Source organism: Megalobrama amblycephala, linkage group LG13 (genome assembly GCF_018812025.1).
Source record: "Megalobrama amblycephala isolate DHTTF-2021 linkage group LG13, ASM1881202v1, whole genome shotgun sequence".
Taxonomy (NCBI): Eukaryota; Metazoa; Chordata; class Actinopteri; order Cypriniformes; family Xenocyprididae; genus Megalobrama; species Megalobrama amblycephala.
Genome location: NC_063056.1, coordinates 4,153,780 through 4,177,759, shown reverse-complemented (window position 1 = coordinate 4,177,759; position 23,980 = coordinate 4,153,780). Strand labels below are relative to the sequence as shown.

Sequence of the window (23,980 nt, the reverse complement as noted above, 5' to 3'; positions counted from 1 at the left end):
CTATTCAAGTTACGGAAAAAAACAAAACTGGAGCCGCGTTCGTTCCGTAAGTAGAATAGGGAAGGCGTAGGACATTCAGCGTAAGCGTTATGAAGAATGCGGAAGTGGAAAGTACGTTCAAGGCGATATTTTGTTTATAAAGCATAAACGGTTGTATTTTTCTTCGAAAATGACCGATCGATTCGCTAGATAAGACCCTTATTACTCATCTGGTATCGTTTAAAGCTCTTGAAGCTGCACTGAAACTGCAGTTTGGACCTTCAATCTGTTGGTAGCCATTGAAATGCACTATATGGAGAAAAATCTTGGAATGTTTTCCTCAAAAACCTTCATTTCTTTTCGACTGACGAAAGAAAGACATGAACATCTTGGATGACATGGAGGTGAGTAAATTTATCAGGAAAAGTGTATTTAAAAGTGAACTAATCCTTTAAAGGCTCCACGGGGTAAAAGGCTTTGATTTTATTTCCCTCTAAACCACTAGATGGCACAAAAACTCGCCGCATCACTTTCCTAAACATCCGCTTCTCAAGATGCACATGGAAATCTGGCTGATCCTCGAGAACAGCAGTGCAAAGTCGATTCTGTGCTAATTTGATCTAATATTTGATGTTTTTGTTTGTTTGTTTGTTTGTTTGTTTGTTTGTTTAAATCTTGTAGATGTAAGTAGCAAATAACAATCGCTAAAATTATTATATATATTTTGAGACAAAGGTGTTCTTAATGATTTTCAGTTTTGTTCAAGGTAATTAAAGCAACATTTTTTCAACAATGGAAGAATATGTAAAAGTGTGGTATTTGGGCTAAAATGCATTTGGGGTATAATGATGGTTTCATTATAAATATGGTGATTATCACAAGGTGGACACACAACTTGATATATGATATTCACCATCTGAATCCATGTCATGTCAACAAATGGAAAATCAGCCAGCTGTTTATTATCATGTTAATTATGGTAAATATTATATATCGAGTTGGATGTTCTCCTTACATTTAATCACCATATTTATAATGAAACCTTCATATTTAAAAAAATATGATATTAATCGTATCATGTAATAAAATGTAATGTATTGTTACTACTGTATATTCAATTTTACGGGATCTCCTTCAATGCTTCCAGAATCTTTACCTTTTAAAATTATTTTGTTTCTATATTTTTAAAATATATTTGTATAAACATATTTTAATGACAACATATTTATTGAACAAAAAAATAATTCTAAACAGAAAATAGTACAAACTTTGCTAAAAAAAAAAAAGTGATTGTTTTGAACAAGTATTAAGTTAGACATTATTAAAAACATATTATTTTAGCTAGTATTTGTATGAATACTGTGTGTCTTTTGCTCCATGCTCCATGCAGACACCCCGTGTGTCTGTGGGGTAAAAGGCCCCCCTCCCACCCCATATTACAAAACCACTTTTATGATTTATTTTCATACAAAATCTGTTGCTCCATAAATGTTCAATACACACATATATTTTTTCTACAATCATATACTATGGGAGTAGTGAGAAGCTCATTTTTCTAAAGGCGTGCCTTTAGGCCCGTTGTACCCTTATATACACCGATCAGGCATAACATTAAGGATGCGTTCACACTTGTAGTTCGGTTCGTTTGGTTAATTTGGTCCGGACCAAAGAAGGAAAAAAAACATTTAGTCCTGGTCCGATTAGCGTTCAGATTGGCATTTTTATCACCGAACCAAAAGATACCGAACCTTAAGGCATAGGGATACATACACAACGTGATTGGTCGGATTTTATGACGTATTGCCTATTTTGAGACGGAACTGATTCTGACATTTTTAGGGTCTCTTCTTCCTGTTTTTGGTTCATTTACATGTCTTTGGTCCGTGTTGCGTTCATATATCATTCGAACTGCACCAGAGTTCGTTTGGAAGCGGACCGAGACCATCTTTTCAGCGGTCTCGGTCCGCTTGTTTGGTGCGCACCAGGGTTCAAATGGCAGCGTTCACACATGCTCAACTGAACCGCACCAACCGAGCAATCGCACCAGGGTTTGTTTTAATCTAACCAAACATGACAACTTCCTAATATTGTGTTGGTCCCCCTTTTGCTGCCAAAACAGCCCTGACCCGTCGAAGCATGGACTCCTCTAGACCCCTGAAGGTGTGCTGTGGTATCTGGACCAAGATGTTAGCAGCAGATCAGCAGGTGGTAGGCCTGTCGCAATAATCAATATATCGACTTATCGTGCAATATATGTACATGACCTCAATAATTTTTGGTGACACAATATATCGCCCATTATGTTTAGATTATAATGAATGTCACCAACATTTTGCCAATCAGGCATTATAGTGTTTTCCTGACAACTACAGACAGTTTGGAAGAATGCTCTCAATTTCAAAGCCACAATCCACTGTTCTGGTGCAAATATAAATGTCTTTGTTCAGACGGAGATCTGGCTGCTAAGTAGGGTTTGTGTTTACAGCAAAAGTGCACCCTTACTTTACTGAGAAAAGACTGTCAGGGAAAAAATCTGTAAATGGAAATTCTCCATGGTGCCTTTTGTGCATTTGCAGATTTTTTTTTTTTTTACTTGTTACTTTGCACTTTTTTAGAAAATATTTACCATTTATTCAAGTTTTTTATTTAGGATATTACATTTTTTGATCCTTCATTTCCATGATCTAAAGAATTAAATGGTTGTTGTCATTTGAAAGTGTGTAGGCCTACTTGCATTATTATGCTTTTATTTTATGATTATATATTCAGTGGCATGCAATGGTCTTAAAATGACAATAATATTGTTTATCGCAATTATTTCTGGAACAATATATCGCACAACAAAAAGTAGTTATCGTGACAGGCCTAGCAGGTGGAGCCTCCATGGATCGGACTTGTTTGTTCAGCACATCCCACAGATGCTCGATTGGATTTAGATCTGGGGAATTTGGAGGCCATGTCAACACCTCAAACTATTCCTGAAAGCCACCTTCTTCCATTGCTCCGTGGTCCAGTTCTGATGCTCACGTGTCCACTGTTGGCACTTTCGGTGGTGGACAGGGGTCAGCATGGACACCCTGACTGGTCTGCAGCTATGCAGCTCCATACGCAACAAACTGTGATGCACTGTGTATTCTGACACCTTTCTATCAGAACCAGCATTAACTTCTTGAGCAATTTGAGCTACAGGAGCTCGTCTGATGGGTCGGACCACACGGGCCAGCCTTCGCTCCCCACGTGCATCAAGGAGTCTTGACCGCCCATGACCCTGTCGCCGGTTCACCACTGTTCCTTCCTTGGAGCACTTTTGATAGATACTGACCACTGCAGACCGGGAACACCCCACAAGAGCTGCAGTTTTGGAGATGCTCTGACCCAATCGTCTAGCCATCACAATTTGGCCCTCGTCAAACTCACTCAAATCCTTACGCTTGTCCATTTTTCCTGCTTCTAACACATCAACTTTGAGGACAAAATGTTCACTTGCTGCCTAATATATCCACCCACTAACAGGTGCCGTGATGAAGAGAGAATCAGAGTTATTCACCTGTCAGTGCTCATAATGTTATGCCTGATCAGTGTATATATATATTAATATTGATGTAGGTTGTCTTTGTATTTGTGTCTTTATTTGTTGTTCAAAAAAGACAACAATGTACAGTGTGAAGATAAGTAAAACACATCCCACAAATACATTAATGCTATATGCCGTTTGTCTGATTTGCACTAAACTAGGTTTGCACCATCTCAAGATATTCCAGTTAAAAAGTTATCAGAAGAATTTTGATTCATTTACTTGAGGAGATTTAGGGTTAATTATGTGTTGTCAATGCAATGTACAAACTTTACGTATTTCATTCAGTTCTGATGCTTATGGGGCTAACAGCTAATTTTCTATAATGCAGAGGGCATATATTTATCTCAATGTGAGAGATGAAGGACCACAAGAGGGTCCGCTTTAATGGCTTTTTTTGAAAGTCAGTTGTCTCTTAGAACTACGATATTCTTTGAGCTGTTTCATCACACGTACAGTATGACTTTTCAGTAAAAACACAAAATATTTGGAAAGACGTACGTCAGTCTTTGGTGGTTTTTGTTCGCCGCTTTCAGCTATATTCATACTTTTATTGCAGATTTTGTATCCTTGCTGTGAATTACAAAACAACAGAGTGAATCTGCCTCTGCTACAAAATCTCCACAAAGGAATATTTTATGAATTTATTGATACTACAAATAACAATTATGACAGATCTACAAAGTATAAACCTTATACAAATTTGTTCACTTCATTGTTTACAAATGGATTGCCTGTCACCTTGTTGCTCAAGCTATAGTTGAGTTTTCAACATTAAAGAAATGTCAATCACGTCCTATTATTATTTATGCAAACAAATACAAACACAAGAAATCTGTCCTCAAACTTTTAAAAGTGCAACACTCTTAAAAATAAAGTTGTTGTTTTTGTTTTGTTTTTTCTGGAATGATCCTAGAGAAGAACCATTTTAGGTTCCTCAAAGAACCTTTCACTCAACAGTTCTTAAAAAACAAACGAACAAAACTAACATATAATAATAATAATCGATAAAGCATTTTTCTCCTATGAACCATTTGTGGAATGGATGTTAAAGGTTCTTCATGGGACCATCCATGCCAACAAAGAACCTTCATTTTTACGAGTGTAACTGAAATATCATGTGTTTTCGTATTAATTCACCAACTAACTAGAGTCGCAAAATGCATTTACACACATTGTAAAGAGCTTTGTTTTTCCTGAGACACACTCCATATTTTATTCAAACGCTATAAACACTTGAAATCAGTCAGGAATCTTCAGATAAAAACATTACAAACATTTGAAATTACATCTGAGAATCACATTTATAATGTATTTCTATAACAATCAATTTATAAAAGCAAATCTAGTAAAATATCTCAGTCCATTCAGGAGATGTGGGTATAATAGCCGTTTCAAACACGAGAATACTGTTTAAGCAAATATATGACATGTTTTGCCACTAAGCATAAAACGTTTGGCAAGTCGACTAATTTAGGAACTCCTTTATTGTAGATAAAGGTGCTAATTTCTATTCTATTACCTCGGCCTTCTCTGCTCCATTCCATTGGGCAGAAATCCTGCGATAATGGGAACTGGCCATATGAGGGCAGCGACGCTCCATATTATGATGACTAAAGTCATGAAACAAGCCACCAGAGTGGATTCGATGGGTTTGCGGTTGAGCCTCCAGCTCCGGTCCCCCTTCAGCTCGTCCAGAGCGAAATCCACGCAGCAGAAATGCACGGAGTCGCCCGTCTGCTGACCCTCTGACCTGCCCCGTCTGAATCTCCGGTACCTGGACAGACCGCATCCGACGCACAGGCGGAACTCCTGCTGGCCGCCCGTGACGCCCAGGTGCTCGATGTACACCGGCGAGATCGCGCGGTTGAAGGCGGCGGAGAAGAACGCCTTGCCGTGGTTGTTGGTGGTGTACATGAGCACGTCGCACTGGAAGCCGAAGTTGCTGTCCCAGCGCGCCACGAGTTTGGTGGGGAGTCTCTCCACGCTCACGTTGCACTGCGAGGAGGCTTCGGGCTCCTCCACGGATCTCTTCGAGTAGCCCACATCCACTTCCAGGCTGGCCAGGAATCTGCCGGAGGAGTTGATGGGCGGCAGCAGCAGGTCCTCGTCGCTCCAGCTGTTGGAGCAGCGGGCGGTAGCGGTCAGAGCCAGTAGGAGAGTGAGGGAGATGCTCAGCATGGCAGAGCGCGCGGTTCCTCCAGGCGCATGGTGGTCTCGCACTCGCTCTTTATTCCGTGGTAGATGCTGAGCAGTCCGTCATATATCTGCTCCATCAGTTACGCGTGTGTCCTGTGCGCTTCCGTGGACGTGCTGCTGCTGCTGCTGCTTCTGCGCGCTCAGAGAGCGAAGTGCCCGAGCGCACAGTTGCGCTTCAGTGTGTGTCTGTCTAGAAAGCAGAGTTCTGTTCCTTCACCTCACTGCTTCAGCTCGTCGACAGGGGTAGGAGGCTTCACGGCAGAGTCAACTGTACACTTCAGATGACAGTAGGATATCACGTGGGCTCAGAAAGACAATTTCACCCACTGAAGATAGATACCCTTTAGGATTTAGGTTCCAAAAGGGGACTTTTTACAGAGATGCCATACATTTTGGTTCCCCAAAGAACCTTTCTTAAAAAAAAAAAAAAAAAAGAAAAATTTGTATTCTTCTAGATGAAGAACATTTTAATGATTTAAATAAACTTTTTTCACTATAAAGAACCTTTTGTGGAATTGAAAGATTTTATGGAAGTTAAAAGTTCCATCAATGCCAATAAAGAACCTTTATTTAGCAGAGACCTAACTTTATACAGTTTTGAGTCATTTTGCATGTTGGTTTCCAACACTTAGTTCAAAACTGATTCGTTTTTCAATTATTTAAATTTCAACATCAACTTATTTTTGTATTATCTATTGAGTGAGAGGTGAACAATAAAACCACACTTCTGTCCTGAGAATTGTGTTCTCAGGACAAGGCACAAGTTGTCACAAAACAATGGTATCCTTTACATGTGATTTTTATTATATAACTGGTTTACTATTAAACTGTTGCTGAAAGGGCATTTTAATAGTGAATTTCTGACATTTTATCCCATAGAATGTGACACAAAGACAGAACACAAAAGATCAGCATGTGTTAATGACCTGTAAAAGAACTGGCAGGAATGTTCAATAGCTTTTTGTGCTTTGTGTGTAGTACTCGAGACCGGTCTTAAGACCATTTTTTGAAGGTCTTGGTCTTCTGTCGGTCTCGACCACATTTGTACTCGATCTTGTCTTGGTCTCAGAAGAGGACTCAGGATTTTATTTCAAGACCGGTCAAGACCACAATTGCGAGGATATCGCTAAATCGTTCATTATGATTGGATATAAAACTTATTGCTTCAAATGCAATCAATAACTTATTTCTAATTTGATTTATGTATACCGGGTAAGACATTTATGAGGGATTAAAACAAATGGCCATAAAATTCAAGATATTGCTGCAACAAAAAAGAACTTGTATGAGATCTGGATTTTTCTCCATATGATATAATTATTAAAGGTGCCCTAGAACTTTTTAAAAAAAGATGTAATATAAGTCTAAGGTGTCCCCTGAATGTGTCTGTGAAGTTTCAGCTCAAAATACCCCATAGATTTTTTTTAATTCATTTTTTTTAACAGCCTATTTTGGGGCATCATTATAAATGAGCCGATTCAGGGCTACTGGCCCTTTAATTCTCATGCTCCACGCCCACGGAGCTCGCGCTTGCCTTGAACAGTGCATAAACAAAGTTTACACAGCTAATATAACACTCAAATGGATCTTTACAAAGTGTTCGTCATGCATACTGCCAGGGACACACTGGGACTAAAAAACGGCCCTGGACTTTGACTAGGCCCGGCCCAAAGCAATCAGCGTGCGGAAACTCAACAACAACAACAATAACGCCTGGCATGAGTGTCACAAGACTTTAATTGATGTGGCTCATGATACTACCATCCAAATTATAGCAATAGCACTGATGTTGACTAGATGTTGTGTTAAAAGCATATTACTCTTGATTAACTTGAATACTCGTATAGCAGGGGTCTCAAACTCAAATTGTCGGGGGGCCGTTTCTGTGATTGACACCTCATAGGAGGGCCATATTAACCTTCAAGCGCAAGAAAGCGCAACATTTCAGAAAATTTACTTTCCTTTGCATTATTTCTCATTTACTTCAAATTTCATTAGGCCTACTAAAATATTTTTATACCTATACTATAAATATCTTATTTACCATACTAAATGTAAACAGCAGTGTCTCTCTCATTGTTACAGAGTGTAATATAATTATATAATACTATTGCTAATATACTACTACTAATAAACTAATATAATACTACTAATATAATACTATTAATTGCAATAGTCTGGTGCGACTTCTCACATCCAACAAGGTGCATGGAATAAAAAAAAACAATAGTATTTTAGGAACAAAACCAGCAACACTTGTGGCATGGAGGGATCAGAAATAAACAAAAAACTGGAGCTATATATCAACTTTATTTTGCCAAAAAATAAAAATCTCTCATTGTTAGATACATTATTACTTTTTAACATCTAGTGGAAGTATTTTCCCTTTCTTTATGTTAGCTTAAATGACATTAAATCTTGCACTGAACAACACTGTACTGAACAAATACAATCCCTGAATACATTTGTACACTCTTCTGTTTCTTGACAGACACCTGCAGCGCTTGTGCTCACACAGCTGAGACACATTTGACCAAGATGCCGTTTGAGCATCGGTAACGTTTAATGGTTGCATCAGACGCGTTTCGGTGGTTTACATCAACGCTCGTGACTTAAAGTTGAGTGCTTTTACTGTAATTTAGGCAAGCGCGCTCATAATAGAAGCGATTGAGAGCGCGGCTCATGGTTGCACAGCAACGACAGACGCCACTGGAGCGAAAGCGCATTGGAAAGAAGGAGAATGCGGCGCGGCAGCTTATGTGACGCGATATGTTAATGCCCCTTAGAACGGCGACTTTTTCTTTGCATATCAGACAGGTAGCAACTACTCTTCCACTTCTTCTTCTCCTTTATTTGGCGGCCACGGCCAGTGCAGCTGGCATCCAACTTAAAGGTGCATTGCTGCCACCTACAGTACTGGAGTGTGAAATAGATTAGTGGGGGAAAAAACAGGAGATGACTGCGTATGTGGCGGGTGGTGGGCCGGCCCGCCGGCCGTCCTGGAGTACCGGCCGTTCTGTGATTCTCCAGATCACACAGATGGCCAGTCCGCCCCTGCATACTGCATGCCTGCGTCGGATTATGTGAGTATTGTATACTGTTATGTTGTTTACATTTGATTCTGAATGAATTTGAGGCTGTGCTCCGTGGCTAACGGCTAATGCTACACTGTTGGAGAGATTTATAAAGAATGAAGATGTGTTTATGAATTATACAGACTGCAAGTGTTTAAAAAATGAAAATAGCGACGGCTCTTGTCTCCGTGAATAAGGTAAGAAACGATGGTAACTTTAACCACATTTAACAGTACATTAGCAACATGCTAACGAAACATTTAGAAAGACAATTTACAAATATCACTAAAAATATCATGATATCATGGATCATGTCAGTTATTATTGCTCCATCTGCCATTTTTCTCTATTGTTCTTGCTTGCTTAGTCTGTTGATTCACCTGTGCAGATCCAGACGTTACTGGCTGCCCTTGTCTAATGCCTTTCATAATGTTGGGAACATGGGCTGGCATATGAAAATATTGGGGCGTACACCCCGAGTGTTACGTAACAGTCGGTGTTATGTTGAGATTCGCCTGTTCTTCGGTGGTCTTTTAAACAAATGAGATTTATATAAAAAGGAGGAAACAATGGAGTTTGAGACTCACTGTATGTCATTTCCATGTACTGAACTCTTGTTATTTGACTATGCCAAGATAAATTCAATTTTCCATTCGAGGGCACCTTTAAAAAAGCAATATAACAAGAGCAAGAGAGCTGTTTTCACCAAATGTGATATCGATTTTATACAAACGTTCAATAAACAAAACTTTGTTTAGACATTTGTAATTTTACCAATTCAGATGCAGCTTCTGTACCTCCTCTGCAGTGCAACGATGAATTTAGTTGTTAATGATTTAATTACTATTCTTATTATTCTAATTGTAGCTATTTATTGATTAAAAAAGACATTTCTCAGGCAGTAAATGTGGATCTTTCAGATGAATTTGAGTGCTGATCTGGTCTTGGTCTCAACTCGTTCTCGCCCTGCCTTGGTCTTGGTCTCGACTTGGTCTAGACTACAACACTAGTGCTCAATTGACTGATTTATGTTAAACTATGGCAACTATATTAACTGAAGTAAAATTATGGCAACTAGCCCCAATTTCTGCTATATTTGGGTCAGTGACAAACATAAGTGTTCAAGATAGAAAAAAACAACAACTTTAAAACAAAGCTTTTGATTAAATGACTTAAAAAATCTCATTTGGTGTAATCATATTTGTTTTCACATGTTTACAGGGGTCCTCTATCATTTCCTGTTTTATGGTTTTCATGTCACTAAATTGCATGTTAATCATCATCATTTCAAACAGAAGTGTGTCAATAGTTGTTATTCTTTTTAAGAAAAACAAATCAATGCAAATAATAAAATGTTTCAGCCTTATTGTTTTTCTCTGTTACAGTACAAAAATATCAAACCGAATTTTAATTAAACTGCTGAAAAACATGTTGAGATTGATGTACTGTATAAAGATTAAGGTTAACCAACATGAACCTTTGAGGGATTTTTTTTATCTGAGGGAACATCTCAGCAAATATTCATTTGTTTATGGACCCTGAGGCATAAAAATGAGTCATGAGAAGTTCAGCACTGATTCATTGTGGAATGAACTTTACAATGAACTTCTTTACAATATGCATACTGAAGTAAAGAATATTTGAATGATGTTACGTTAATAAGAATTTTACAACATCTCGTCTCTGTGAGATTATAAATATATTGCTAATTGCTTTTCTGAGGAATACATATATGAAGCATGTATGAGTAGTTTTCTTCAGGGATGTTTAAATGGCTTAATTAGTGCTTGAGTACCGCCTGCCGTTTGAAGCGAGAGCCAGCTTATGTGACGAACACATTACCTCCATTTGCACCTGAAAGATGAACTCCTGTCTGCCCTCCATGCTGGATTTTAAAGCAGAATGGATTATTCATCCTCTCACTTTGCCGATCCCTTTCCTTCACACCGTCCAAATTCCCAAATACTGGCCACTGAAATAAAATATGCTCCACACAGTGTGGCAGTGAACAGAGGAAAAATGTAAATGGCTTTCTTGTTCATTAATTATGCTATAAAAATGTAAATTGCTCAGTGCCAAAAATGCTAATGGGACCAAGATAAAAGCCTCCTTTGTCAAAGCAGAATGTATGAAAGATTCAGAATATTTCTTTTCTTTTTAACATCAGGAAAGAGAGAGACATATCCGTAGATTCTCGGTTGCTTTGGCTTTTTGAAGAAGCCCACTTTCTGAAAAAAGAAAACGCACACATTTACTCTTGACTTACTGTAATTAGGTATTGGCTGTCAATTGTTTTTCCCCCTGCCAGTTCAAGTTCCTGTGTGGATTAGGCTCTAGGTGTTTCATTGATTACGGGTCTTGCATTTCCTTCACGCCACTAAAGACTGATTGTTCCTCTGTCCCGTCAAAACACAGTAACCAGAATACCTCTGTCAATATGCAGAGTCTGCTGTGGTACAGATTTAAAGGACTGGAATAAGGAACTCAGCATGAAGGGTTATTAGTAAGGCTCCGATATACTTCAAGTGAAATCAAAAAACAAACTGGTGTGACGTCATTTTACGAAGCCCCTAAAGGGACATGGTGATGAAAAAAATATCACATGAAATGAAAAATTATTTGTCAATGCTTTTGCGCTCTGTCGAGAAGGTTTGAGATCACTCGCAAAATGTTTTGTGGGAAGGCAAAGGTCCTCAGGGGAATACAAAACTAAAGCATTTTTTTTCTTCATGTCCCTTTAGGAACTCCATACATTTAGAACAAAATCAGGCCAAGTTAGTTTGGAGTTCGCTTTGGAAGTTCCAAACGGCTTGCCAAAGCAAACTTTTCAGAAAAGTCACTCTGGGGTGAGTTTCCCGAAAGCATCGTTGGTGAACCATGGTCGTAAGTCCCATTGAACTCTATTGGTAACGACGGAACTTGCGACCATAGTTCGCTTTGGGAAACGTACCCCTGGCTGGTAAACACCTTCAAACTACCATTGGTCCTTGTGTCGATGATGTAATAGGTAGGTGTGACCATGGGGCCCCGCCTTATTTGACATAAAAAAACTTCTGTTTATTTCTTCTGTTCAGTCTGTCGAGGTCAGACGTGAGTAAAAACATGCTGGAGACCTGCCTTATAGAAATTGAAGTTGCAATTCTATTCTTCATGTTTAATTAATTAAATTATTAGTTCACTTCAGAATGAAAATTTCCTGATAATTTACTCACCCCCATGTCATCCAAGATGTTTATGTCTTTCTTTCTTCAGCCAGAAAGAAATTAAGGTTTTTTTTACATTCCAGGATTTTTCTCCATATAGTGGACTTCACTGGGGTTCAACGGGTTGACTTCAAAGAGCTCTACATGATCCCAGACGAGGAATAAGAGTCTTATCTAGAGAAACCATCAGACATTTTCTAAAAAATAAAGAGCAAATGCTCATCTTGCACTGCTCTGCGATGCACCATGCATTACGTAATCATGATGGAAAGGTCACGTGTGACGTAGGCGAAAGTACCGATCCAGTGTCTACAAAGTGAACATGCAAAGACTAAGTTAAACGCTCTTTACAAAAAAAAAAGGTAAAACAGCGATGTCGGATGATTTTGAAGTTGAAGGAGAAAATGACATTTTTACCCTACTGCGGTACTTCCACCTACGTCATGCGTGACCTTTCCAACATGATTACATAATGCGTGGAGCATCACAGAGCAGTGCAAGACGAGCATTTGTGGTTAAAAAGTATATAATTGTTTTTTTTAAATCTTTTTTTTCTAGATAAGACCCTTATTCCTCATCTGGGATCATGTAGAGCTCTTTGAAGCTGCACTGAAACTCACATTTGGACCTTCAACTCGTTGAACCCCAGTGAAGTCCACTATATGGAGAAAAATCCTGGAATGTTTTCATCAAAAACCTTCATTTCTTTTTGACTGAAAAAAGAAAGACATGAACATCTTGGATGACATGGGGGTGAGTAAATTATCAGGAAAATTTAATTTAAAAGTGAACCAATCCTTTAAGGCATTATATTATATAAAGTGCTATATAAATAAACATGATGTGACTTTACTGCCGAATTACAGAGCTGGTGCAAACATATCTACGTTGCTATGATTGCAAAGTTATTTCCAACTTCTTTTTACTGCTGAGCGAAGAACGCAAAAAGAGCTTTGCAGTGAGTAACTTCAGGCCTTTAGAGTTTGAATCACTAAAAGTGATTTTTGCCTAATGATTGTTTCCAAACAGGTTTCCCTAGTTCCTGAAAGCACCAGAGTCAAATTTATTTTAAAAGCATTATTAGTTTTATATTGTGCTTGATTTATTGGTGCATGCTAAATATATATATTTTTTTTAAATATAGAAACAACTTTTCTTCTGGCTGACATCACAAATGTAACTCCTTTTCCTGTTTTTCAAGTTTACACAATTTTTTCAATTTGAAGAATCAAGTCCTGCTCCTCATCTTTTCATGTTGAATATTCACTTGGAAAATAAGAATGGTTGCCTCTGGAATTTCATGATGACCTTAAAAAGAGAAACGAGAAATGATCTTAACAATGAATAAATGACACATCTGACCTTTATTGGATGATGTTGACTGAATAAAATGGCTAGACTCTGAAAGTTGAGACTGGCAATATGCAGCACATAAGTCTTGGGACCAATCCCCTTGAGTATACCAAATGATCAGGACGCTAATTAGTAATATTAATTAATGAGAAGCAGGAAGGGGAAAGAGCAGAGAGATGAGACTGATGCGCACACAGGGGAGTGACGGATCTGTCAGCATGATAATCCACAGGAACAGTGATGGAAAACATCAAAAACACTGATTACACATCACACAATCACAGGACAAGCTCCTCTTGGGCTGCTGCTCTGAGGAGGGCATGTTTTCATAATGCTTCCATATTTAGTTTTGGATGATGCTTTTAAAAATCTTAGGGCTTGGATTAGATATAACATTTATATCTGCATTGCTGCATTGCTTCCTTTTCCACTGCGATAAGCTTTCTTTGTTTCTGAGATCTGTGATTGTTAAGCAAAGACAATGACCATTCATAATCAACAATTCCAGAGAGCCGTGTACTACGCTATTATTATAAGGCTAAAACTCAGCAGGATGTGAATACTTTCTCTGTTCTGTCCTTTTGTGGTCCTCGTCAATCAGATCAATGAGCAAAATAAACAGGAATAGTTCTTAATATTCAGTCATTTCTATGAGATAATTAAACTTACTCATCCTCCACAATCATGTTAACAGTGGTGGACAGTTGGTTACTGTACTTCAGTAAGTATTTGTACCTTATCAGAGTATTTTTATTTTAGGAAATTTTTACTTCACTACATTCCAAAGCATTGTGCTTTTACTTCACTACATTTAATAATCCAAATTAATATTCATGTATCTTCCCCACTCCTGTAGCAGTTTCAAATTATATAAAACTAGCATGTTTGCATTTTGTTCCTCTTGAAATGTTAACACATTTTTCCTTGTTTTTACTTGTTGCACAGTTGAATTATCAGTAACCTAAATTGATATTGAGTATATTTAAGTTTAATGTGTCAGTATATAATAAATGTCAGTAATAAAATAAAAAGTCTGCTTATTTGCAGATCAATAAATGCATGCAGTAATCTTTCTTATTAGTGCTGACTAATGACTAGTCTGACTAGTGCTGGCTAGAATATGGTTCATCGATCAGTACTTTTTATACTTTTAATCCTTAAGTACATTAACAATCAAGTACTTTTGTACTTTTAGTAAAATGTAAAATAAGTACTAATAATTTTACTGGAGTAACATTTTATTAGATTAAAATTATATTTTATTTTACTCAATACTTGATTTTCCTTCATCCATCACTTCATGATAAACCAGAGTAGAAAGACAAAGCCATCTGGGAAAGCAAACCTACAGATGAAGAACCTTAAATTTCAAATGTAAAGAAGGAATATGTCCATCTGCAAAAGAATAGCTATGAAATCAAATGGATAATTTACAAATAATGGAGCTGTTAGAGTCAAAATTCAGTATTGTGAAAATGCAAATAGATGCTTTTAGAAGAATAATTGAGCTAAAAAAAAAAAAAAAAAAAAAAAAAAAAACATTTAGGCAAGCAGCGTTCTTTTAGAAGAATAATTGAGCTAAAAAAAAAAAAAAAAAAAACATTTAGGCAAGCAGCGTTCTGATAAAAGCCCTCATAATAGTAATACAACTACATTTTTTTAAATTATTTTCTTGAGAAACTTGAATGCTCCTTGTCAGCAAAAAAGTCACCAGGGTGTTGGTTGCTAGGGTATAGGTTTGAGGTTTTCAACACATTGCTAAGCAGCTAGAACACCGCTGGGTGGTTTGTCATGGTGCCCTGGGTGTTTTTGACCTTCAGTAAAATACATAATGCCCCTAAACTAGGGTCCCTCTGTCATGAACAGAAGAGGACAGACGAGGTGAGTACAAAATAACAAGTCTTACTGGCAAGGGAAGCAGAGCGGGAATGCAAAACAGGTAGGGATATGAGGCTGATGATAGATTTTCTGAAGAGTTGGTGGTAATATTGTTTTCTCTGTGCAGGTGGTGAGCGGTGAAGGTGACAGGCGAACTGAAGATCCAGGCAGGCAACAATGGGGAACAGAGGATGGCAGACAGAGCTGTTGAGCTGGTGACAGAGAGTGACTGTGACAGTACTCCCCCCTCCCGGTAGGCATGTCCTCGCATCGTAGATAGTTCAACCAGGGAGGGAGGGCATCCTGGAGTCATGAGAGGTAACCCTCTCAGGGGCCCATGAAGGTGCAGGTGGCTCGGGATAGCAAGGGGCATGATACTGAAGCAGGCTCAACGGCTGGAGCTGACACTGGAGTGGACTCAGGGACTGGAGCCATCTCTGGGCTATCGACGAGGAAGGGAGTCACCTCTGGACTCTGGACGAGGAAGGGGGGCATTTCTGGATCCTGGGCGAGGAAGGGAGTTAGAGTCATAGGTGCAGTGGTGGCTGTTTTGGCTGAGGGCTCAGATATGGCAGCCATCTTGGCTGAGGATTCAGACACAGCGGCCATCTTCGCTGAGGGCTCAGGTGTAGTGGCCATTTTGGCTGAGGGCTCAGACACGGCTGCCATGGCGGGACAAGACTCTGGAATGGTGGCCATGAAAGGATGAGACTCTAGAAGGGCAGGCATGATGGGATGAGGCTCTGGAATGGCGGCCATGACGGGATGAGACTCTGGAAGGGCAGGCATGATGGGACGAGACTCTGGAATGGCAGGACCAGATTAGGACAGGATTGTGGACTGGTGGCCATTTTAGGATGAGACACTGGGATGGCGGTCATGACCGGTCGAGGCTTCGGAATGGCGGCCATCTTAGGATGAGATTCTGGGGCTGGCTGTTATACATACAGGGGAGTAGATGGCCTCTCTCCAGTCCAATCCGGTGAGACCAAGGAGTTCTCTAGGATCAACAATGTTAACCCCAGTCCGGTACACAGCCTTGATGATCTTGTCACTCAAGGGACTCGTGACGACGAGGTGAAAGAATCTGCCCGTGTAACAGTCATGAGAGGTAACCCTCGCAGGGGCCCATGGTGGTGCAGGCAGCTCGGGATAGTAAGGGGCATGGTACTGAAGCAGGCTCAGGGACTGGAGCGGGCTCTGGAGCGAACTCAGGGACTGGAGCAACACTGGAGTGGACTCAGGGACTGGAGCCATCTCTGGGCTATCGACAAGGAAGGGAGTCACCTCTGGACTCTGGACGAGGAAGGGGGGCATTTCTGGCATTTGGCCAGAATATATAAGAAAAGCCATTTGAAGCACATTATATGTTTTATACACAGAGAAAAAATAGTAGCCTGTATTTGACCGAAATTACAGAACCGTAAGCAAGCTGACAAGATGAATGCAATGAATGTTTATGGTTGTCAACTAATGGGACACTAAATTTTATTCAAAATTAAATATCTTCAATACATTTTGGTTTTAATAAGATTTTCTGAAGAATTAGGCATGAATAAACCTGCTGTTGTCCATAATTCCAATTCTATCTGGCAAGAGCACTTGAACGCGACAGGCTCATAATCACAGCTTCAGAAATGGAAGAAGGAAATTTCCAATAGCACATGAACTGCTGTAATTATCTTTTAAGGGTGCAAGTAAAAGTATTAATTGAAGGAGCGACAACACACTTACATGGCAGTATGTGGCTGTTTTATGTTTTTGATGAATTGGAAACTTAATTCCTATGAATTTGTACAATTTCATCTTCTTACACCCCACTGATGGTTATGTTCAGGGTGGACCTTCATGCTTACTTTTTTTCTAAAAATTGTTCAAATCACATTGTACAAACTATGTTCTCTCATGAGATCAGGTTGCAAAAGATGATAATAGTGATCTGTCACTACAAACACAGGGCTAAACAGGACAAATAGAAGAGGAAAGTGAAGGAAATGAGGGAGGAAGATTTAATCTCAGATTTGGACTTCATTCTCAGAGCCCGAGGCACCGCGGGAACATCATTCATCAGAGTGAAAATCACACAGATGCCCTGGGCCCTCGAGGAGACTGCAATGAGGAAATAGGATCAGGGAAATGGGCATTTCACATAATTATAACCAGTTCACATCCTGACTAAGAGATCTTCATAACACTGAGGCAAGATTCAATCACATCTATGTGTGCATATTGCTTCTATATTAAAAGTTATTGTTCAATCATTATACGGTATATGGCGATATAGAGGACATACTGTAATTACTGATGCTTGCTAACACAAACTTCACTGCATTAGTAGTATTATTCCTATGGGCTACTAACCCCTGAGTAATAGCGATGGTTACCTTAGCAAACATCACTAATAAAAAGAATTATTATCTATACTCCTAGCTTTCTGGGCTTTTGTATTTTTTCCTTCTTTTTTTTATGTTTATGCCTCTAGCATTGGAAAGCAGAGGAAATTATGCTGGGTAAACATCCATTTTGTTGCACAGAGGGATGATACTTTATGAATTGATTTAATGTTATTAATTACATACAGACCAGACGTTTCATAGTGACAGGAACTAAACAGTGTGTTAAACAGAGTGAATGTTCAAAAACAGAAAATGTGTTTTTGAACATTCAAGCATGAAAACCTGTTCTAGTAAAGACCAAAAACAATAGGTCCACTTTAATATAAACAAAACAAATCAAATCATCAGGTGCAGTTTCACGGCAGTTGGATTCTTTCTAGAGCGCAGAGCCGTTGGGGGTGAAGATATGCCTGAACTTCAGTGACCTTACAGTAAAGCAGTCAGTGCTCTGTTTCATTTGGTGTGAAATGGAGCCTGTGTGTGATTCACTCCCGATTTCACAAATCTAAATGCTTCAACAGAAAACAATCTGCTATTGAGAGATAAAAGGGTTGCTAAGGTAACAGGGGAAAACATCCAACACTGAATTTTCATGCCTGGCAGCTGTGACAGAAAACTGTGTCACTCATTTTAATGCTTAAGTGTCAGTTTCAAACAGTAAGAACATTCTGTTAATATGATAATACTAAACAATAAATAAATAAATAATACACAAATGAAACATAGCCAAGCAGCAGTGGCTCATGTGTATATATATATATATATATATATATGTGTGTGTGTGTGTGTGTGTGTGTGTGTGTGTGTGTGTGTGTGTGTGTGTGTGTGTAAAATCAGCTCAAAAAGGTACATAGTGTTTTTGAACATTGATAACATATAAAACTGCTTTCTGGTGTACAAAAACATGCAAGTGCTGATTGGTGCATTATGATTGCATGTTATTTTAGCCTGAAATTTTTTTAATCATATAATATATTTGTACAAATTATAACATAGTAATAAAACAATGCAAAAATACTACACAAAACAAATAACTGAAGACCCCAATATATATATATATATATATATATATATATATATATATATATATATATATATATATATATATATATATATATATATATATATATATGTATAAACAACCATTTTCAAAAAACACTTAAAGATTTTCTTTTTTATTACGTAAATGACTTTATTACTGAAGGCTAAACTTAGAACTAAATTAATTAATATCTGACAATGATAACTGATGTCTGTGTTCATATTGTCATAAAATCCTAATTAATCGACATCATGAATTATGTTAAATTATGTCTTTGAATAATATAAAATGCATTGATATGTTTGATTAACATCAACAGCATATAGAAGCAGATATATTAGGCTGCTGTCACTTTAAGACCTGGCGCACGATATTGACACACATCTGATTGCCCTTTCCAACTGTTTACATTCTCTGAAGAAATTACCGACTGTATTTGTGTCAATATACAAGCCAAGACAGGCAAAACCAGACACATTTAATACCTACATTTTTATTGATGTTGTTTGTTTCTGCAGGAGAATGTACTATGAAACTCTACAAAGGAACAGTGCATAATAAATGTAAATATAAACTTATTATACATTTTCTTATTCAAATTCTCTTATAAATATTCTTATAAAATATATTTTCTTACAAATTTTCTTACAAAATGTCTTAAATATCTAATAAATTCTTACAAAATATACATTTTCTTACAAATGTACATTTTCTCATAAATTTTCTTATGAATTCTTACAAAATATCTTATAAATTCTCTTTCAAAATGTCTTTGTACTAAGACATTTTGCAATAGGTGCATATGGCAGTATTCAAAATTTGACTTTCAATACCGCCAGACACAAATATTGCTGCTTCAAGTCAAGACGCTGAGGCCTGAGTGAAGGGATGGACAGGTCACTCATGTCAGCCATCAGATGCAAAACTGACTGAGGCCAACAGGGAGATGTTTGCTGATGTTCTCCATCTTACTCCATGACCTGAAGCAAAAACACAAATCAGTGTTATTTGACTAAATGTATTATTACATTTAGAGAAAATTTGACTCAGCAACAAGTTTATGATGATTGTATGAATGATAATCAAACTAAACCAAAACAACATTAAGCTAATCTTAGACTATTATCTGATTATTAGCTGATAATTCACACCGGATCTTTTTGAAGTGACTGGTCTTTTTTTTTTTTTGTATGCATTAGATGGCTAGATCTGGTCCAGATTTTGGCACTGATGGTGTACAGATCGTGGGGTGTGGGAAAATCCCTGCACACCATTTTTAACAGGAGGATCCCGAGTGACCACACTGTCATCGGCTTTGCGTGGTACCTGCCATCGAACTTGATCTCTGGAGGACAGGGCGCTTTTGTGCCTGGAGGAATGAGATGTGTGATTTTTAATACATTTCCACAGCATGTCGACAATAGGATGAGTTTCTGTGAGCTAATAACAGGTTGATATCACATACCACTGAAGTCTTTGAAGGCAGAATTCTTCATGAGCACACCACACCCGAAGTCAATCAGTTTGACCTCCGTGGTGTCGGGGTTCACCAGCAGGTTCTCCGGTTTGACGTCCCGGTGGAAGACGCCGCGCTCACAGCAGATGTTAGCGGCTTGAATGACCTGCCGAATAACATGTCATGCTGTCTTCTCATCGAGGTTTCCTCCTTGGACGTCCATGAAACTCAGTTGGGCCGGGCAAGGAGAGGGCCGCTCCATGACCATGATATACAGTACAGTCCAAAAGTTTGGAACCACTAAGATTTTTAATGTTTTTAAAAGAAGTTTCGTCTGCTCACCAAGGCTACATTTATTTAATTAAAAATACAGTAAAAAACAGTAATATTGTGAAATATTATTACAATTTAAAATAACTGTGTACTATTTAAATATATTTGACAAAGTAATTTATTCCTGTGATGCAAAGCTGAATTTTCAGCATCGTTACTCCAGTCTTCAGTGTCACATGATCCTTCAGAAATCATTCTAATATGCTGATCTGCTGCTCAAGAAACATTTATGATTATTTTCAATGTTGAAAACAGTTGTGTACTTTTTTTTTCAGGATTCCTTGATGAATAGAAAGTTCAAAAGAACAGCATTTATCTGAAATACAAAGCTTCTGTAGCATTATACACTACCGTTCAAAAGTTTGGGGTCAGTAAGAATTTTTATTTTTATTTTTTTGAAAAGAAATTAAAGAAATGAATACTTTTATTCAGCAAGGATGCATTAAATCAATCAAAAGTGGCAGTAAAGACATTTATAATGTTACAAAAGATTAGATTTCAGATAAACACTGTTCTTTTGAACTTTCTATTCATCAAATAATCCTGAAAAAAAATACTGTACACAAATATTTTGTACAATTGTACACATTAAATGTTTCTTGAGCAGCAGATCAGCATATTAGAATGATTTCTGAAGGATCATGTGACACTGATGACTGGAGTAATGATGCTGAAAATTCAGCTTTGCATCACAGGAATAAATTACTTTGTGAAATATATTCAAATAGAAAACAGTTATTTTAAATTGTAATAATATTTCACAATATTACTGTTTCTTACTGTATTTTTAATTAAATAAATGTAGCCTTGGTGAGCAGACGAAACTTATTTTAAAAACATTAAAAATCTTAGTGGTTCCAAACTTTTGGACTGTACTGTAGTTGTCTGTGTCGTCCTGACAGTCCAGAAGTTTAATTATGTGAGGAACGCTGGGGCCTTTATTAGCCATCAGTGTCAGGCCGATCTCCAAGGTGAGATGTTTGGATTGACCAGGCTAAAGGAAAGAAAATATGACGATTAGATTGAGGAGGTTTCCCAAATAAAAAGAGTTTTCCTGCTGATAAATCATATGTAGTTTGTGATTAACATGAATATATCAAATACTCTTAAACTTCAACCAACAAAATGAGCAAGTGTCCTTCACGCCTTTATATGTGTTCTATAAATTGTGATGTCTTAAAGTTGCATATTGGTGCTGAAGAGAATGAGGGAAAACACAGAATGTGTCACGTGGTACTTTTGAATGATATAATTAATTTCCGTGAATTATTCCGTGCAGCGCAGGATTGCTTAAAGTTTTTGACACATTAAAGCGATAAATTAAACATGCTGGTGCAATAAACCAAAAGAAAGAAGCGCCTTGCCTGTCTTGGTGAGTATATTGATGCAAACACAATCGGTTATGTTTTCAGTTGGAAGAGCAATCAGATGCGTGTCAATATCGTGTGTAAAGTGACAGCAGCCTAATATACCTGCTGCTGTCTGTGTCCTTTATTTTAATCAAACAATAGAGAGAAAATCACTCACTGCTCTTGACTGAATAACTTTAATAGCTTTGGTGAAGGGATGGTGACAGGAGCAGGCGAAGAGATGGACAACGAGACCCTGGCGACAATGATGGCTGACGTCCGAAGGCACAGACCCAGAGCCTAGAGACGACAGCCCACGGTGGAGTCGAGGGAGGGAGGAGCTAAGGTGGCATGGAGGCTGACATCAACTGGGGGACGACCGACTGAGGCAGAGCCGATGGATCCCAGGGAGCAGAGTGACATCGCTGGCACAGGAGACCTAGGCGATGCCATGGCGATGAGTGTCTGAGGCAAAGCACGAGTGCCTGAGGCCTGAGGCGATGCCGCTGTGATGGGGTGGAGGAACGGAGCATAGTGGAAGAACTGCAAATCCGTGGCGGAGGTGGCGTGACGACTGACCAAGGGGAGCCACTGGTACACTGGTGGATCTACTCGCTCAGGCGGTAATGGGGTTTGCTCAACCTGAGGCTCAATGACACAGCTAGGCTTCCAGGAGATGGCAAAGAGCTGCAAACTTCCATTAGAGGCAGGGCTGGAGGACTGGCAGAGCAGGGCGGTGATGGAGGTACAGTCATGTGAAAAAGTTAGGACATCCTATTGAATTCCTATTGATAATGAGGAGATGACAAACAGGTGTGATGATCTGATGAGTATCCATGGGAACTGATGACTGGCAGGAAAACTCAAACAAAGGAACACATGATGAAAACAAAGCTGAAAATCAATTAAAACAAGCTAAGAGTAATCAAAACTGAGTGTGACAGAATGGTTGTACTTTCTGTTTTAAAGGGTTAGTTCACCCAAAAATGAAAATAATCTCCCTCATGTCGTTCCACTCCCGTAAGACCTTCGTTAATCTTCAGAACACAAATTAAGATATTTTTGTTGAAATCTGATGGCTCAGTGAGGCCTGCATAGGGAGCAATGACATTTCCTCTCTCAAGATCCATTAATGTACTAAAAACATATTTAAATCGGTTCATGTGAGTACAGTGGTTCAATATTAATATTATAAAGCGACGAGAATATTTTTGGAGCGCCAAAAACACGAAATAACGACTTATATAGTGATGGCCGATTTCAAAACACTGCTTCAGGAAGCTTCGGAGCATTATGATTCTTCTGTGTTGAATCATGATTCGGATCACGTGTCAAAACGGCAAACGGCTGAAATCACGTGACTTTGGTGCTCCGAACTGCTGATTCGACACAAAAGATTCATAATGCTCCGAAGCTTCATGAAGCAGTGCTTTGAAATTGGCCATCACTAAATTTGTTTTTTTTGGCGCACCAAAAATATTCTCGTCGCTTTATAATATTACTCACATGAACTGATTTAAATATGTTTTTAATACATTAATGGATCTTGAGAAAGGAAATGTCATTGCTGGCTATGCAGGCCTCACTGAGCCATCGGATTTCAACAAAAATATCTTAATTTGTGTTCTGAAGATGAATGAAGGTCTTACGGGTGTGGAACGACATGAGTGTAAATAATAAATGACATTATTTTCATTTTTGGGTGAACTAACCAATTAATGTTACATATGGCCAAAACATATCTGGGAAAACATATAACTAAAACAGAATCATTACAGATTTACACTAGTGGCAATTTGTCAAATATAGGCCTATATTTTGGACATATTTTGTATATTTCAAAAGACTATCTATCAAAGTTGTTAATTTTTTTACCTGTTTTATTTTTCTTGTGGGTTCAAAATGACACAAGCTAAGGAATGCTTTGCTTGTGTTTTTTGACAGGAATGTCATGGTTAAACTGATGCAGTTTCGTATTTATTAATTTATTTTAATTAATATATATATATATATATATATATATATTTTTTTTTTTTTTTTTTTTTTTTTTTTTTTGAACTCCTCCTAGACTGTGGGTCCGATCTTCACCAAAATAGGCACACAGCAACTATAGGGACGATGTTGCCAAAAAGTTATCAAAAGAA

At 38.2% G+C, this 23,980-nt stretch overlaps 2 protein-coding genes across 2 annotated transcripts; both read right to left on the bottom strand.

Moving 5' to 3' along the window:
- Positions 1-4,183: 4,183 nt before the first annotated feature.
- On the bottom strand, positions 4,184-6,423 carry LOC125244171 (transmembrane protein 158). Its single transcript, XM_048154192.1, has one exon. It carries the CDS (start codon positions 5,732-5,734, stop codon positions 5,072-5,074), a length of 663 nt encoding a protein of 220 aa, XP_048010149.1. The 5' UTR covers positions 5,735-6,423; the 3' UTR covers positions 4,184-5,071.
- A 12,752-nt stretch (positions 6,424-19,175) lies between these two features.
- Positions 19,176-22,674, bottom strand: LOC125243651 (sperm motility kinase X-like). The gene is made up of 6 exons (XM_048153436.1): positions 22,648-22,674; positions 22,155-22,556; positions 21,351-21,481; positions 20,164-20,330; positions 19,850-20,067; positions 19,176-19,678 (listed from the first exon to the last, which is right to left on the bottom strand). The coding sequence occupies exons 1-6, from the start codon at positions 22,672-22,674 to the stop codon at positions 19,667-19,669; spliced, it is 957 nt and encodes a 318-aa protein (XP_048009393.1). The 3' UTR covers positions 19,176-19,666.
- Between the last annotated feature and the right edge of the window lie 1,306 nt (positions 22,675-23,980).

Excerpts from the sequence above, each read along its gene's own strand:
- LOC125244171 (XM_048154192.1), bottom strand. The coding sequence starts at position 5,734 with ATGCTGAGCATCTCCCTCACTCTCCTACTGGCTCTGACCGCTACCGCC.
- LOC125243651 (XM_048153436.1), bottom strand. The coding sequence starts at position 22,674 with ATGGATACTCATCAGATCATCACACCT. Across the intron at positions 21,482-22,154 it reads CTCCCTCCCTCGACTCCACC|CCTGGTCAATCCAAACATCT; the intron begins GTGGGCTGTCGT and ends TCTTTCCTTTAG. Across the intron at positions 20,331-21,350 it reads AACTACAGTACAGTCCAAAA|TATTCGGCAGGTCATTCAAG; the intron begins GTTTGGAACCAC and ends AGCATGACATGT.